The following is a 17283-nucleotide window of genomic DNA, read 5'->3' as shown; positions in this document are numbered from 1 at the left end:
TGATTACTGTAATGCCCTTTTCATTGGTCTACCTGCCAGCTCCATTTCCAGATTACAATACATTCAAAACTCTGCTGCTAGAATACTCACCCACACCAAGCGTTCTGCTCACATCACCCCAATTTTGTATGATCTCCACTGGCTTCCAGTTGCCTACTGTATTAAATTCAAAATGATCCTGCTCACTTTTAAATCTTTGCATGGCTTGGCTCCCCCTTAGCTCTGTAATATGGCATCATCTCTTTTCAGTGGTGGGCAGATCATTTAGTACTATCACTCCCAAACTCTGGAAATCTCTCCCCCGCTCACTCTGTTGTGATAATAATATCTCTGTATTTAAATCATTACTCAAAACTCACCTGTTTTCTGAATGTTATACCTCTGATTTGATTAATTGATTGCTCTGCATTATTACTAATAGTTATCTGAATGTTGTTATGTCTCTTAAGTCCTGTTTTGTACTTTTGTACTTGAATCTATTTTTCTGTATACTTCCCTCTCCATTATTGTTTCTCACCATTGTCTACTTGTATTATCTCTTCCTTGTTAATTGTATCCTTTAAAGCGTCCTTGAGCTCTGGAAAGGCACTATATACATAAAACAATATTATTATTATTATTATTATTATTATTATTTAGTGCTTTGTAAGTAATTAGCCAGGTTTTAACAGGGAGCCAATGCAGTGTTGACAGAACCGGGCTAATATAGTCATTCTTCCTGATTCTAGTAAGAACTCTAGCTGCTGCATTATGCACTGACTTTAAAATGAAATTGAAATGTATTTTCTGTATAATTAAATGTCTTACAAGATTAATATATGCATTTATGAAATATGAAATTGTAATTATTTCAGTCCAAACTGAAGGTGAGATGATGAACCCAATTGCAGTTTATTGAATCAAAAGTGAGCATGCAAATAAAGCAACCTACTTGACCTGAGCATACTTGACCTGACCAGACTTGAATAAACTTGACTTGAACAGACTTGACCAGAACAGACATCAACAGCAGAACTACATGAACTTAGTGAACACATAATTAAGACATTGGGCAAGTGACACAAGGGACAAAGGAACCAATGACAGAACTGAACTTAAAACAACATGACCATAACCAACCAATCAGAACATGACACATCGACTAAGGGAGAACATGAGGAGCAAGGGAAGCATGACACAAACAAGCAACAAGAATCAAACTACAAAATAAGAGAGATGAACCATGAACATGAAACATAAGCATGAAAACAAGACCATGAACCAAAACAGGACATTACAGAAATGTGACTTTTATACATTTAAATAATTTATTTCATTTATTTTAAATCTGTTTGTTGTTTTTTCAGCAGAGTGGATCGAGACTTAAGCATCTCTGGAGGAGACTCCTCAGTCTTCTGTCGGGACAACATGACCATTTCAGCATCCCTGAATAGACATAATCAACGATTGAATGAGGAATTACAGAAAGTCAAAAACCAGCACAAAAGCAGCATGAAGAACAAGTTTGAGAGATTACTTGAGGGAATGAAACTCCAAGAGAATGAAACCCTCCTCCTCCAATGCTCACAAGACACTCCTATTGACTTCAATGACATCTTTAAAGCCTTACCTGAACCAGGATGTGAGGAGAAAGACCAAATCAAGACTGTTCTTACTAAAGGCATCGCTGGAATCGGAAAAACTGTCTCTGTGCAGAAGTTCATTCTGGACTGGGCCGAGGGAAAAGCCAATCAAGATGTAGATTTCATGTTTGTGCTTCCATTTCGAGAGCTGAACTTGATCCGAGACCATCAGTACAGTCTTCACAGACTTCTGCTGGACTTTCATCCTGAACTTCAAGATCTGGACTCAAAGATTTATGAGGAGTGTAAAGTTGTGTTCATCTTTGATGGTCTGGATGAAAGCAGAATGGCACTGATGTTTTCAGATGCTCAGAAAGTTTCTGATGTGACTGAGACTTCATCAGTGGGTGTGTTGATGTCAAATCTCATAAAAGGAGAGCTGCTTCCCTCTGCTCTCATCTGGATCACCTCCAGACCAGTAGCAGCCAATCAGATCCCCTCCAAATACATCAACCGTCTGACAGAAATTCAGGGATTCAATGAGCTTCAGAAGGAGGAATATATCAGGAAGAGAATCAGTAACGAGCATCAAGCCTGCAGAATCATCTTGCATATCAGAAGAGCAAGAAGCCTTCACATCATGTGCCACATACCCATCTTCTGCTGGATCTCATCCACTGTGCTTCAAAAGCTCCTGAAAGAAGATCTGAGTGCAGAAATCCCTCAAACTCTGACTGAAATGTACATCCACTTCCTGCTGATTCAGATCAACATGAGGAATCAGAAGTATGAAGAAAAAAAGTCAAAAGAACTCCTCAAGTCCAACAGAAAAGTGATTGTGAAACTTGCTGAAGTGGCTTTCAAGCAGCTGATGAACGGCAATGTGATGTTCTATGAGGAGGACCTGAGAGAGAGCGGCATAGATGTCACTGACGCCTCAGTCTATTCTGGGATTTGCACTGAGATCTTTAAGGAGGAATCTGTGATTCATCAGAGGAAAGTCTACAGCTTCATTCATCTGAGCTTTCAGGAGTTTCTTGCTGCTTTCTATGTGTTTTACTGCTATTTATCAAAGAACAAGGAACCACTGCAGTTGTTTTTGTATAAATTCAGATTATACAGATATGAGAATGTCTCTCTGTATGATCTACTAGCATCAGCAGTAGATAAAGCTCTTGAGAGTGAGAATGGACAGCTGGATCTGTTTCTGCGGTTCCTGCTGGGCATCTCATTGGAGTCCAATCAGAGACTCTTACAGGATCTACTGACACACAGAGAGAACAGCTCAGAGAGTGTCAGAGAAACCACACATTACATTAAAGAGAAGATCAAAGATGGACATGGACTCTACACTGAAAGATCTATCAAACTGTTCCTCTGTCTGCTGGAAGTGAAAGATCAGACCATGTCTAGAGAGATTCAAGAGTTTGTGAAATCAGACAAACACTCAGAGGAAAAACTCTCTCCTGTTCACTGCTCAACAATCGCCTACATGCTTCAGATATCAAAGGAGCCGCTGGATGAGCTGGACCTCAAGAAATACAACACATCAGATGAGGGTAGAAGAAGACTGATACCAGCTGTGATCAACTGTAGGAAATCTCTGTGAGTGTTTAATCATTAATAGCTAAGAATCCTGATAAGAAAAAAAGCAAAAAAGTGTCAACGTGAGTGTTAAACTCTGTTGCAGTTCAGCTAAAGGAACTAGATTGCATTTAGTGTGCAGAAACTGCAATTGTATTTGTTGCACTCATATTGCATTGAATTGTAACTGTTGCTATGGTACCATATAGCACCATTTTTCTCGATTGCTTGCTGCTGCCACAACAAGAGAGATCATATTTTTGGAACTGATCACTGCTTTTACAACTTTGTTTTTGTAGACAAACCAACACCTCAGAGTGGAAGACTTGTTTACTCAGTTTTAAGTGGCGACCATATTTGTATAAATTTCAAAACCTTTTTTTTACAAGTTTTCCTTCCATCCACAATGAGACAGTAGCTATGTTTCCATCCATATCACATAAAAGATTTGCAAATAAAGTACTGTTTCCTTCCAGTGAGTTGAAGAGAAAAAAAGTCACTTCCTGAATAACTTGAAGAAAAATTTAAGAAATGAAAGAAAAACGTAAGTTGCTGCAGTATAAGCTTTCCTGTATCTCAGTGGTTAGAGTGTGTCACTAGCAATGCCAAGGTCATGGGATCGATCCCAAGGATTGCACATACTCAGATACAAATGTAAGTCGCTTTGCTGTCATGCTGGCATAGAATTTATGCGCATCTTGGCGTTTTCATCCAGCCTTTTTTTATGTGATATCCCAAAATGCACAAAAATAGGTGGATGGAAACAGCTAATGTAATTGTCCAAGTGAAGAAACACATTTACACTTTTAAAAAAATATCTTGTAAGGCAATGTGCACCCTTTTTTATTAATTGTTGATAGCTGGAAAATCCCAGGAAATATGGTAATAATTTGCTTTTTTGCATCTTATTGAGCTTTTATGATGTTCTACTCTGGCACTGTGAATGGATTTAAGTATTTCAGATGATTTAGTGTAGACAAACAATTTTTGGAAAACAGTGTGGACTGAAAGCATTTTAAAATGTTAATGCTGTTTACAAATTGTGGATTATATTCAGTTTGACCAAATATTTCACATTATTTTACTTTTTTATTGAATTATTTTGTATTGCCAATTATTTACTCATTGAATTTTTCTAGTTGTTAAGGAGCTGCCCCTTTAAAGAAAACCACCTTGAATCCCAACTTATTGTGCTGTATTTACTCTATTTTAGTCTTGCTGGCTGTAATCTCACTGGTCAGGATTGTGAGAGTTTGTCATCAGCTCTACAATCCCAAAATTGTGTCCTGAGAGAGCTGGACCTGAGTAACAATGACCTGCAGGATTCAGGAGTGAAGCTGCTCTCTGAAGGACTGAACAGTCCAAACTCTCAGCTGCAGATACTGAAGTACTAAGGACATATGAGAGATTATTTACAGTCTGTCGGTCATATTGTTGATGTTTGTCTGTAGATCATCTAACTGTATGTATCTGTAGGTTGTCTGGCTGTATGGTGACAGAGGAAGGCTGTTGTTATGTGTCTTCAGCTTTGAGTTCTAACCCATCACACCTGAGAGAACTGGATTTTAGCTACAATCACCCAGGAGATTCAGGAGTCAAGCTGCTCTCTGACAAACTGAAGGATCCAAACTGCTCACTGCAGATCCTAAAGTAATGTGGGGAAATAAGAGTCCCGGTTTACATCTGGTATTAATATCTGCCTTAGTGATCTGATCAAAAGTTGGTTACTCTATTTTCGATACAGTTCAACTTTTATTTATTTTTATCGCACAATTAAAAACACATTGTTGCCCAAAATGCTTCTAAATTAGTTTAGAAGATGAGTATTTAAAGAGTAAATAATAAAAGGTAAAACATCAATTAAGAATTAACATGCCTACACACAAATAGCCAATAACATGTATTGTGCCTAGACACACAGAGAAAATTACTCAAGATCCCCTACCTTCAAAATCTAGTTAAAAAGATATGTCTGAGACCTAAAAACCTCTATAAATGAAGTCTGTAGTGATGGGACTGTATCAAATTTTCATGTTGCAATAATTGCTGAAGCTTTAATCAGATTATACGGTATTATTACTTGAAATAAGTTGCAAAAGTGTTGTCATAGTAAAAGAGGTTTAAGAACTCTTTATTTCTTATAATTTATCTCTTTCTTACATCAAAAAGAACTCTGTTTAAATACAATAATGCAAAACACAAAAAAAATATAAAGGAAAATTTTTCATTGTAAAGAACAACACTTTACAATAAGGTCTCGTTTTTAACGTTAGTTAATGCATTAACTAAGACTGAGCAATAGCTAAATTTGTCACAGAAGGTTTTTTTTTTGTTGTTGTTAATGTTAAGAAATACAAGTGATCATTGTTAAATTTTTGAAGTTGATTGATAAGTTCTCAAAAGACAGCTGAAAACTCATCTCTTTTGTGAGCACTTAACCTCATCTTAAAAAAACTTCTTATAGCTATCCTTTCACTTCCTCTAATCCCTCTCTATTGTAGTTTAGAATACTTTGAGCACTGCCTAAAACTTGTATTGTGAGCACTTCTTGTGTCTATTTGCCTCGTCATGACGACTCGCTTGTATTCCTCACTTGTAAGTCGCTTTGGATAAAAGAGTCTGCCAAATAAATAAATGTAAATGTAAATGATCCATCTAAAATCCGTCAAAATTATTTATGGTATTTTGAAGTGCTCACAATAACAATATTGTGCATATTCATTATCATGGTGCACTATATTGCCAAAAGTTTTGGCACGCCTTCCTTTATGTGCACATGAACTTTCATAATATCCCATTTTTATTCTGTAGGGTTTAATATGGAGTTGGCCCACCCTTTGCAGCTATACCAGCTTCAAATCTTCTGGGAAGGCTTTCCACAAGGTTTAGGAGTGTGTTTATGGGAATTTTTGACCATTCCTCTAGAAGCACATTTGTGAGGTCAGGCACTAATGTCGACGAGAAGGATACACCTGTGGCCATGGAAGTGAAAGGAGAACCTGAATTCAATGATTTGGAGGGATGTCCCAATACTTTTGGCAGTATAGTGTACTTTAAGTGAAGTTCTTCTTAGTTTTTTGTTTTGGGGTAAAACGATGTTTGAAATCCATGAGCAGCGATATACTGTTATTGAACATCTGACACCAACCACATTGCTGAGCACGATGGTTAGATGAATATGTAAATATATGCAATTTCCTCTCAGTAACAAAATAAACACAAAAATCAAAAGATTGGACGCATTACTATTATAATGTTTTTAAAAGAAATCTCATGCTTATCATGCTGTATATCAAAAATACAGAAAAATACAGCAATACTGTTGAATATTATTACAATTTAAAATAATGGTTTTCTGTTTTAATATACTTTAAAATATATCAGCGCACACCTCCTATTATGTTATCGTCATAGACCAATGGTAGTATGTTTTGCTGTAGTAGTGTTTTGCAGCTGAAGCAAACTTTTCCTGAGAGTTTGCTTTGGCAAGCCATTTCAAACTCCCAATATGAACCCAAACTTAATTTTTGCCTGATTTTGTCCAAAATTGTGCTATATCAGTTCGTTCTTCGATTTCATTTGAAATATATTTGGAGCCTTTACTCACCCTCATGGAACAGAAAACCTGTATGTCTTTAGTTTTCACAAAAGGATGTTTTGAAATGTCTGTTTTTTTTTTGTTGTTCCACTGAAGAAAGTTAGTCATACAGGTTTGAAACAACATCAGGCTAAATGATCTATCATTTTTGGGTGAACTAAATTTGTGTCACAGAACAGATTGTATGTGTTTATTTTTTGTCTTGACTTTAGAATACGAATATGAATCATGTTTGTGTTTTATAGTGTGGATCATTGTGGAGAGTTCAGAATTACAGCAGGACTACACAAATGTAGGTCTACACAACAATTTGGCTTTTTGTTGTAGATTTGCCTCATTTAGTGAAATGTTTCTTTTTTTTCTTATGTTCAGATGCCTGTGATCTCACACTGGATCCAAACACAGCACACAGCAAACTCATTCTGTCTGATGAGAACAAGAAGATCACATATGTGAGAAAGAAGCAGCCATATCCTGATCATCCAGAGAGATTTGATGATGTTCCTCAGGTTCTGTGTGGAGAGAGTCTGACTGGACGCTGTTACTGGGAGGCTGAATGGAGCAAAGACACTGAAATATCTGTGACATATAAAGGAATCAGCAGGAAAGGATTGACTGACTGTATGTTTGGATCTAATGACAAATCCTGGAGTCTGGACTGCTATAATAACAGATTCACTGCCTGTCACAATAATTACAGGACTGATATACCTGACATCAGTTCATGCTCTAAGAGAGTAGGAGTGTATGTGGACGTGTCGGCCGGCACTCTGTCCTTCTACAGCATCTCTGGCACACACACACTCACACACTTACACACATTCAACACCACATTCACTGAACCCCTCTATGCTGGATTTAGGGTTTATTTTTATGATTCCTCAGTGTCTCTGTGTGACATTAAACAACCTCCTGTGAGAAACAACAGTGATACACACACAACCGGGTGAGTGAAATATACTGTGTCTTAGTGAAGGATTTTTCCAGACTGTGATTAATAGTTCAATCCTCTGTTCTTCATTCATCACTAAACACTAGGGGTGCACTATATTGGATTTTTGCTGATACCCAATATACCCATAATTTTCAACATATTTTCGCCAATAACAAATACATTAGCTTTTACCAATACATTAGTGCTGTCAATCGATGAATAAAAAGAACTAGATTGAATTTTTTTCCTGTAATTAATCGTGCTTAATCGCAATTAAAAGTTACTTACGTTTTTATAAGCTTTAAATACATTTTTGTCATTTTTCACAGTTACTCTCCAAATTAATGAAGAAACAACATAAAGACAGTATATATTAAATACTTGTTTAATGGCATCTCTTTATGAATGAAGGCCAGTATCACTTATACCAATACAGTTACTGATGTCTCAATGAAAATGATTTTCACACCCAATTTTAAACATTAATTATAGCCACAAAACATTAAAGTATAATTGAAAGCTATAATTTTTTTTATATTTATTAGGCTTCAAAAATTAAATAACTTTTAATTTAAGTGAACTTAAAATAATCCTCACATAAACCCATAAATGTCATATTAACCAGAGCATGTTCTCTTTTGGTTTAAAAGCATTTGCATGACTAAGAACATGATCATATAATGTAACGCTAGCCAAAGGATGACAAAAAAATGGATGTTGCATTAATTGTGTTAAAGAACGCATTAAAGTGAAAAAAAAGTTGAATGCATTAACGTGTTAATGCTGAAAGCACTACAATAAATCTATATGTTTCCCTTTGTTTGGAAACAACACCAATTCTCTCCTGTGCAGGTACTACATACCAATATTTTTCATTGTAGTAAGTTTTGAGCAAAAATGTCTTGGTTATGTATAGTAACTCTCATTATCTGAAGGAGGGAATGGGGAGGCTTCTTCCTGAAGAAAGACTCTTCTAGGTACAACACTCTCAGAATAATTGCACAGCAGTTATAGTTGGACTGTATATGTAAAAATATAAAGTTCTGGCTCAAAACAACAACAGATATTCAACACTCTAAAAATTGTATGTTCTAAAAGAAATACTATTTCAGTCTTTTCACTTCAAACATTCACATTTAATTCAGTTACTTGCCATTTTTGTAATTATTTGTGAAATTTACCAGCAAATTCTGAAAGAAAATAGTTTTAAAGTAAATCCTGACAGATGTGACAGATTTACTCTTTAGGTTATTTATAGTAGACTGTTTGTATGTTGTTGATTTTGAGTTGGTAGTAACACTTTACAATAAAGTTAACATTCATTAATGCATTATCTAACAATGAGCAATACATGTGTTTTATTATTATTATTTGTATGTTAGGTAATAAAAATTCAACTGTTCATTCTTAGTTCATATTAGTTCAGGTCCATTAAACAATATTGACAGATACAACTGATTATTTTAATAGTGATTTAATAAACATTGAAATAAACATTAACTGAGATTAATAAACACTTTAGTGTTTTTCATTGTTAGTTCATGCTAACTAATGTAGTTAAATTCACCATCATTTATTACTGTATTATTAATTTTGCACTTTGTTTGTGCATAAAAATCATCTTACTCTTTCATTCTGCCTTCTTCTGGTTCTTCACAGGTTCTCTGACTCCAAACCTTCTGGGCTCAATATTCACCCACTGCTGAACTGTCAGTCTTGTGTCCATATAGCTGATTCTGATCAGTGGGTTCAGATTGAGCCGTCGGCCTGTACAGATGAAGGAGGGTCAAAGTTCAGGGTCAGCACTGACCCAGGCCGTTACGAGTGTGTCAGGACCAGAATGCGATGGGTCTGTGACTGTGACGTCACCCTTCAGTACTGTACCGTAGACGGACACTTCCTCAACACAGAGCTGGAGAGGCTGCAGTGCAACCGGATCGGTCCAGTGATTGACGTGACGGTGATCTCAGGGAAACTGGAGGAAGTTCATCTGCCCCATTACGCCTGTTTAGGAGAGTCTGACCCCTCTCTCAAAGATGCTGTGAAAGTCCTCAGCGTAAAAGACGAGGGAATAACCACAGAACCTGTGCAGTTGACCCGATTCCATGCCAAGATTGACCAACCATCCTTCTCTCTTAAAACATTAATAATAAGTTGGATAATGCGAGTGTATGAACACTGCGATCTTCTTCTCTACATGAGATCTAAAGTTCCTCTCATTCTACATGTCTACTTTTTTCCAGTTGATGATTGTGCAAAAGAAAAAGTTGAGAAGAATGAAAAGTCAAGTGACCTAATCAAGCATCCCAGACCTGACAGGCCATTTCGGATGAAAACGCCACACATTCTTGATGTTTCTGGTGCCTCTATCCATCCCAAAGAAGGGATCACACTCAGAAGAGAAACTCCCCCAAACTTCTTCAAAGCCAAGACACGTCTGGAGAATGAAAAACTAGTATACTTCAAGTTCATTTGATCAAGTATACTAAAGTAATGTTCAAATATATTTTTTAAGTATACTTTATGTAGTAAGTATAATATCAATGTACTAGTAGTAAACTTGTGTCAATTAGTATACTTTAGAGTCACTCCCACTCTTTCCCAGCCAGTATCTTCATCTTCATCATTGTTTCTGAACAATATAAATGATTGTAAAGACTGTATATTACTCACCGTTACGCCGTCGATGTCCTCACCACCTCCATCACCCCAGAGCTCAGTCAGAAGTTATCATAATATACATTACTACTTTCAAAATATTAATTTATAGTTACGTTCAAATAAAATTGAATTGCTGATGTACATTTTTTGTATATAAACTATGAAATGTAAATTTTTATTAAAAAGGATAGTTGTGGCAAATAGAATCCAGCTCTTTTTTCAAGTGATTATATTCCTCTGCAAACACAATGTTTGAACTGCATTTTTTTTTTTATCTAATAAAAGGTCTTTTTTTTTTGTAAACTTGTTGTCTCATAATTTGGGGATTTTGTATATTTCACTGCATGTAAATATTCTAAATGGTAGATATTCTGAATAATGTGCTGTAAAATAATATTGTAAATGTGATTTTTATTAATTCAAATTCCCCAGTGACAACATACTTTACACTAATGTTGGGTAAGTTGTGTCACTTCTATGTCATTAGCACTATTTCTGTGTCCTTAAGATCCTTTCCTTTTATGTAGGCTTTAACACATTGAAATAGACCCCTCTCTTTATATTGTCCTTGTCAATTTATTCACACCTATATACACACCATTGTCCTGTACTTTTTGTCTTGGTTTTCTTGTTTGTTTCTTCTGTATTTTGACTGCTTCTTTGTTTAATTAAAAAAAAAAAAAAAATCAGGGATGGACTGACTGTTTGAGGCGACACCTGCTGGTCAAACTGTGCAATGAAAGTCTCAGCCCAAACGTGTGTAATGTTGATATACTGTATATATAAGTGATAGATCATGTGCAGTTTATTACAAAAACATATTACAATATTCATAATTCAGTAAAACTGAAACCCTTCTGAAACAGAAGGCATCATATTTACTAGATTATAATCTATTTCTCATGAATAAAACAAACACAGATAAATGTGATGTATATTGAAAGAGATGTGGAGTGTAAATTAATTACAAAACTTTACAGAAATAATTACATTGAAAGAAATTATAACTAAAAATGGAAGGAAGTGGAATAGAATTAATAGAAATAAAGAATAACAGATGAAAGTAATCGTGATTTCACTCAGTATTCAGCAGGTGGCGCTAAACATCCTTAATAATAGAAACCCACTAGAAAACTATAAGAAGAAGAGAGATGGGCGGGGTTTATTTGCTGTTGACACCTGAGGTCTCTGCGCATGCGCATTCTGAGGAAACACCTGTGTGTCGAAACCGAAAGTAAAGAAGATCCAGTTCAGAAGTCTTGAAACAGAAATAAATATCACATGACGGTAAGTTCATTTATCAGCATATCATGTCATATTATTGAATGTTTTCTCATTCGCGTCACTATCATATTAAACTCGATCTTCAGATATTAACAGTTTATTTGAAGTAAAACTGCAAAAGTTCATCTTCCGGATTATAACGATATCGAGCTCTAGGGATTCTGCTTTTATTTGAGATTAATGTACGGATTCTTCACAATCACAAACATTCAAGCTGGAAATGTAAAGATTTACAGTAAAAACTAAACCTTAATCTTGCTTCTGTAAGCCAGACTCGATCCACAGACCATCAGCTTCAGTGAAAGATCGATTATGACACACTGATGTGTGTTTGATCAAAACTACTCTCCAGTGAGGTGTTATTGTGTTATTTAAAGGATAAATATTAATAATATAACAAGATAAATAATATGCTGGAAAAAACAATCAAACAATAGAAATCATTACAGAAATGCTGATGATTTCCACTACAAAACCATTACAAACCATCAGCTGTTAAAGGGTTAGTTCACCCAAAAACTTCTGTCATTAATTACTAATCATTTGTCGTTTCACACGTTCATCTTCAGAACACAAATTCAGATATTTTTGATGAAATCCGATGGCTCAGTCAGGCCTCTTTTGTCCAGAAAGACATATTTAAATCAGTCATGTGACTGCAGTGGTTCAACCTTAATGTTATGAAGAAACATGAAAACTTTATTCAACAATATCTAGTGATGATTTCAAAACACTGCTTCATGAAGCTTTGAATCTTTATGAATCTTTTGTTTTGAATCAGTGGTTTATTATATCATATTTAATGGTTTCCATTGCAGTTTTGTATGGGTCTTTGTCAGTCACGTGGGTTCATCATGTGTGACGTCACCGAGGGGTCATTTGTACGGTATCCCTATTCAGAGAAGAGATTAGAAATCATTAAACTGTTGAAGAATAAGAAAACATGAGACAATATCATACTGAGATAAACTGAACAAATATTCCAGGAGCCTTATTCGGATGAACTGTATCGGTTCAGAACATTTATCCACACGACCGGCCCGTAATAACTTGGAGTGCCGACCCCACATTGCTGCATCTATCCTCATTCATGGAAGAGTTAAATATCTGGTTTATGAATTGAGGATATTATTAATTATCTTCATAAGTGTATATGCCTGTGAATTCATAAAATAAAATAAAATAAATCTACAAATCACTTACTCTGTGTACAACATTTGGTTTGGACACTGATGACTGTATTTCCTCTTTAGTCAATCTCATCACTGTAATTAATGAAGAGCACAACTGATCTCTCCAGATCAGTGGAAAAGCAAACCAAAAGTAAGCGCATCGAGCCGCGCCGAGTCGTTCCTCTCAGTTTAAAATGTACAATAGAAATACAAGAGTGAATTGTGTTTGAATCGTGGCTTCACTGTGGCTGGCTTAGACCTGCAAAAAGAAGGAGAATTCATTCAGGACAATGTTCCACTTAAACCACATTACCAGTACATGAGATTATCCATAAATTATATAATTATATGGGAGTCTCAAAGAAGTTGCAAGAACAACAAAACATCTTTTATTGTACTTTAAGCAGATTCAAGATCTTGACAACTGTAAACTTTGTCCATTAGTCATGTCAGGTTCATAGCATGACAGTCACCTGTTATTTAACCTTCTCCAGGTGTAGGTTTTAAATCATGAAACATAGATCCTGTTAGGAATGCCCCGAGATTTCAGTCACTGAAAATTATTGTTACAGATCCTCATGTTTCCGTTTTCCCCTGTGACCTAGTTTCCCCATTCTGTTCATTAGTTCATTTGCTGCACCTGTGTCTAATCATCCCATCACCTTGTTAAGTTCCCTTTGTTTGATACTTGTATTTAAGCCCTGTGTTCACCCTCATTCCTCGTCCGTTCTCGTCTGTGTAAGGTTGTGTTTATTCTACGTGTCATTATTAAAGCCTGTATTCTTCAACTCTCCTTCGTTTAACCTGGTGTTTCTACCAGCTGTGACAGAAGAACGGACCAATACCGATATGGACTTACCGGCTGTCCAACTGCTTTACCTCAACCAGGAGCAGCAGTCCCTCGAGACCCACACCCAAAGGTTTTTAGATCTGGCGTGCCGTACCAACATCCCAGACGAAACGCTGAGTGTTTTTTTCTATATGAGCCTCAGCACGACGTCAAGAGCTCGTCTGCCTGGTGTGGGTCCTCAGGGGAATTTTGCCAAGTATGTGGAGTGGGTGCTGGTGAACTGTGACTCTCCATTCACCATTGCCATCGCTGAAGAAGTCACCAGCCCCACTCCCCATCCAGAGTTCAGCCTACCTTCACCCAGCGACACAGACGACAAGCCAGAGCCCACTGCAGATGGATGTAATCAGCCTGCCGCAAGAAACGAGCTGGAGCTGACAAACGGGACCGAGTTTCACTTCACCCCAGAACTGGAGTCCCGAAGACAGACGTCTGACCAGGTGTGTGAGCCGGCAACAACGTGCGCCAATGTGGGAGTCCTCGTGGAGTTCGAGGGGATGGAGTGGAGCTTCGCCCACACTCCCACCACAGAGGGTGAGCAAGTGCTGGACAATTTGTTTTCTTTTTATGAGGACTGTAGTGAAGAGGAAGATCCCCTGTGTCTCCTAACCCCGTTGGTCCCGGCCAGCCTAGAACTGTCCGTCTTCCCGCTGGTCCCGTCCAGCCTAGAACTGTCCGTCTCCCCGCTGGTCCCGTCCAGCCCTGCGTCTTCTTTGGTCCCTCCCAGCCTCCCTCTCCCGCCTCCTCTCCAGCTACCATCAAGTTCCTCTGCCCACTCGTCGCTGCATCACGCTGGCACCTCAGTGTCTCCTCCACCAGCCCTCTGTGATGTGGATCCACCTCGGGCCAGCCATTCTACAGCGCCGTCTGGACGCCTGGGCCCCTTGGCTCCGCCTCCTGCCTCCGATCCAGTCTCTCCACCTCGGCCCGTTGTCCAGACTCCTCCGCCATGGCTCCTCCCCCCCTCGGCTCCGCCTGGGACCATCGGCCATTCGGCTACACCGGGCTCCCTCGAACCTCCGGCTACACCTTGGTCAGACGTCGCCACGCCTTCGCCACGGACTTACGAGTCGTCTGTGGCGCAACGCCTCTCCACCCCTACGGCTCCATCTGGCTCAGCCCTCCCTCCGGTTCCGCCTCGGTCCTCTGTCGCTCCGGTTCCACCTCAGACCTCTGGCACCCCGGCTCCTCCTCAAGGGATCGTCGCCACGCCTCCCTCGCGGCCTCCGAAACCTATGGTGTCATGCCTGGTCGTCAGCCATCCATCTGCACTCTGTGCTCCTTCTCCAACGGCTTCGTCTCCATCAGTCCTACCCACGGTTTCGTCGAGGAATTCTACACCATGGCTCCTCCCTCCCTCGACTCCGCCGTGGATCACCATCCTGGCTGGACTCTGGAGTCTCCATCTACTCGTCCTGCTCCTGGTCTCCCCCTGGCTCCTCCCACCCTCCACGCCTCCTTGGACTATAGTTTCTGTTATATGGACTCTTTTCTTTTGTGTCTTTATGTTACTCCGCCCTCCTCCAGAACCCCCTCCCTCCATCCCTCCTCTGGACTCTTACGGGGCGAGGACGCGCCTATCCGGGAGGGGGTGAACTGTTACAGATCCTCATGTTTCCGTTTTCCCCTGTGACCTAGTTTCCCCATTCTGTTCATTAGTTAATTTGCTGCACCTGTGTCTAATCATCCCATCACCTTGTTAAGTTCCCTTTGTTTGATACTTGTATTTAAGCCCTGTGTTCACCCTCATTCCTCGTCCGTTTTCATCTGTGTAAGGTTGTGTTTATTCTACGTGTCATTATTAAAGCCTGTATTCTTCAACTCTCCTTCGTTTAACCTGGTGTTTGCTACCAACTGTGACAATTATTGGCTGAAAATGGCATTTTCGGTTTTTGTCTGAAAGAGAAAAAAAGGTTGAAATATATGCCGCCCCTCAGTGTTCAGCGGTCAGGTTTCACTCTCGCGCAGCATTTTTTGTAACTTTGTGAGCGGCTCCTCTTCCGGCTCCGCTTCTGCTGTGTTGAAAACCCTGTAACACTCGTGTGTTCTTAGTCACATGGACTATTTCAACAATGTCTTTAGTACCTTTCTGGATACTTTACAGCAGCAGAAACACATGAACCTCTGAACAGGGAGAGATTCAGGCTGATGAAGTTCAGTGAGACACAAGAGCATCAGTGAGGTCAGACACTGACGGAGAGTAATGGAGTCTGAATCACTGATCCAGTTCATCTCAGAGGTGTGTCAGACCAGTTCTTCCACAGGAAACCAGTACTTCAAGAACAAGATCATCCACAAACTGCACAGAAATCTCTAGAGTGTGTAGTAGCTGTGGGATGTGTTTTTACAGGAATAATAATGTTTTGTATGGTTTGTTCTCTGTGTTTCCATATGCAGGTCTGAAGTCAGTTTCTCATTATGGAGAATAAAGAGAGCAGTGAGAGATCTTCATCTGCAGAATCCAGTGATAAACCCATGACCTCTGACCCCAAGTGAGTTTAAATTTGTAGTAAAAATATGCTTGGAAATGCTTTCTAACATTTATGGAAAAGGATATAACTGTAAAATGTAAGTGAAGCTCTGAGGAAAACACGTCTTAAAGGCATTAAACAGCACACGCATCTGTCAAAGCACAACAGACACGCTAAACGCTTATAAATATAAAGGATTCTCATGTTTCCCGCAGAATCTCACTCTGTTTCCTCTGATATTTTCCATATGTGTTTTGTCCATGGAAATTTGTTATTCTAGTGTAAAACGATGTGACTGACTGACGGTTTTTGTGCACAGTGCGCAGATACGACTAATTGATAATCAAATTTATTATCCATTTGATCAATTAGTTGTTGCAGCCTTATTTATAATAAATGAAACAGCAGGCAGAACTAAAGGAAGAATTATTTGTGTTTTCTCAGTGTCTGGAGTCAGGCATCTTCATCTCGAAGAGCTAAAAGAAAGTCTCTTAAGACTAACAGATTAATTAGAGCTGAAGCAGGGACCTCTGACCCCAGGTGAGATATAATCCAGTATTAGGGACTACAGACTGATAAACAAAACCGCAGACAGAACTGAAGGAATATTTTTTTGTGTGTTTTCTCAGTATCTCGAGAAGGAGTCCTTCATATAGAAGATTCAACAGAAAGACTCTGAAGAGTGACAGATCGGTGACCTTTGACGCCAGGTGAGATATAATCCAGTATTAGGGACTAGAAACTGATAAACAAAACCGCAGACAGAACTGAAGGATGAATTTTTTTGTGTTTTCTCAATGACTGGAGCAGTTTTATTTCAGATATAATACACAACACAAAGATTCTGGAGAGTGACAGATCAGTGACCTCTGACCCCAGGTGAGGATTAATGTGTCGTGTAATTTTCTCACTCAAACCTTCTTCTTCTGCTTCTGATGTCTGTTAAGGCTGGAACACACCAAGCCGACGGTCGGCCGTCGGGCAGTTTTTCTTCGTCAGCCGACTAAGTTTTCTCAGTGTGTTCCGCACCGTCGGCTGAAGCTGGTCCTCGTCTGCCTTTTTTCGGCCGATTCGACATGTTAAATCGGCGTTGGAGCTCGTCGGTCCGTCGGGCCATTGGATCATTCTGATTGGCTGTTCAGCTACTGCCGCCTGCTGTTTCGGAAA

The 17283-nt window shown here is 38.7% G+C and overlaps 1 protein-coding gene across 1 annotated transcript in view; it reads left to right on the top strand.

The window, feature by feature from the left end:
- The first annotated feature begins 1368 nt into the window (after nt 1-1368).
- Nucleotides 1369-17283, top strand: part of LOC125271604 (NACHT, LRR and PYD domains-containing protein 3-like) — a 116977-nt gene continuing 101062 nt past the window's right edge. Inside the window, exons 1-4 of the mRNA XM_048195715.1 lie at nt 1369-3167; nt 4360-4533; nt 4623-4796; nt 6990-7036. Of these exons, the coding sequence (XP_048051672.1) occupies nt 1408-3167; nt 4360-4533; nt 4623-4796; nt 6990-7036 (2155 nt within the window). The 5' untranslated portion in view covers nt 1369-1407. The remainder of the gene's footprint in view (nt 3168-4359; nt 4534-4622; nt 4797-6989; nt 7037-17283) is intronic.

This window comes from Megalobrama amblycephala, linkage group LG7 (assembly GCF_018812025.1).
Source record: "Megalobrama amblycephala isolate DHTTF-2021 linkage group LG7, ASM1881202v1, whole genome shotgun sequence".
NCBI lineage: Eukaryota > Metazoa > Chordata > Actinopteri > Cypriniformes > Xenocyprididae > Megalobrama > Megalobrama amblycephala.
This window is presented reverse-complemented; position numbering and strand designations above follow the sequence as displayed.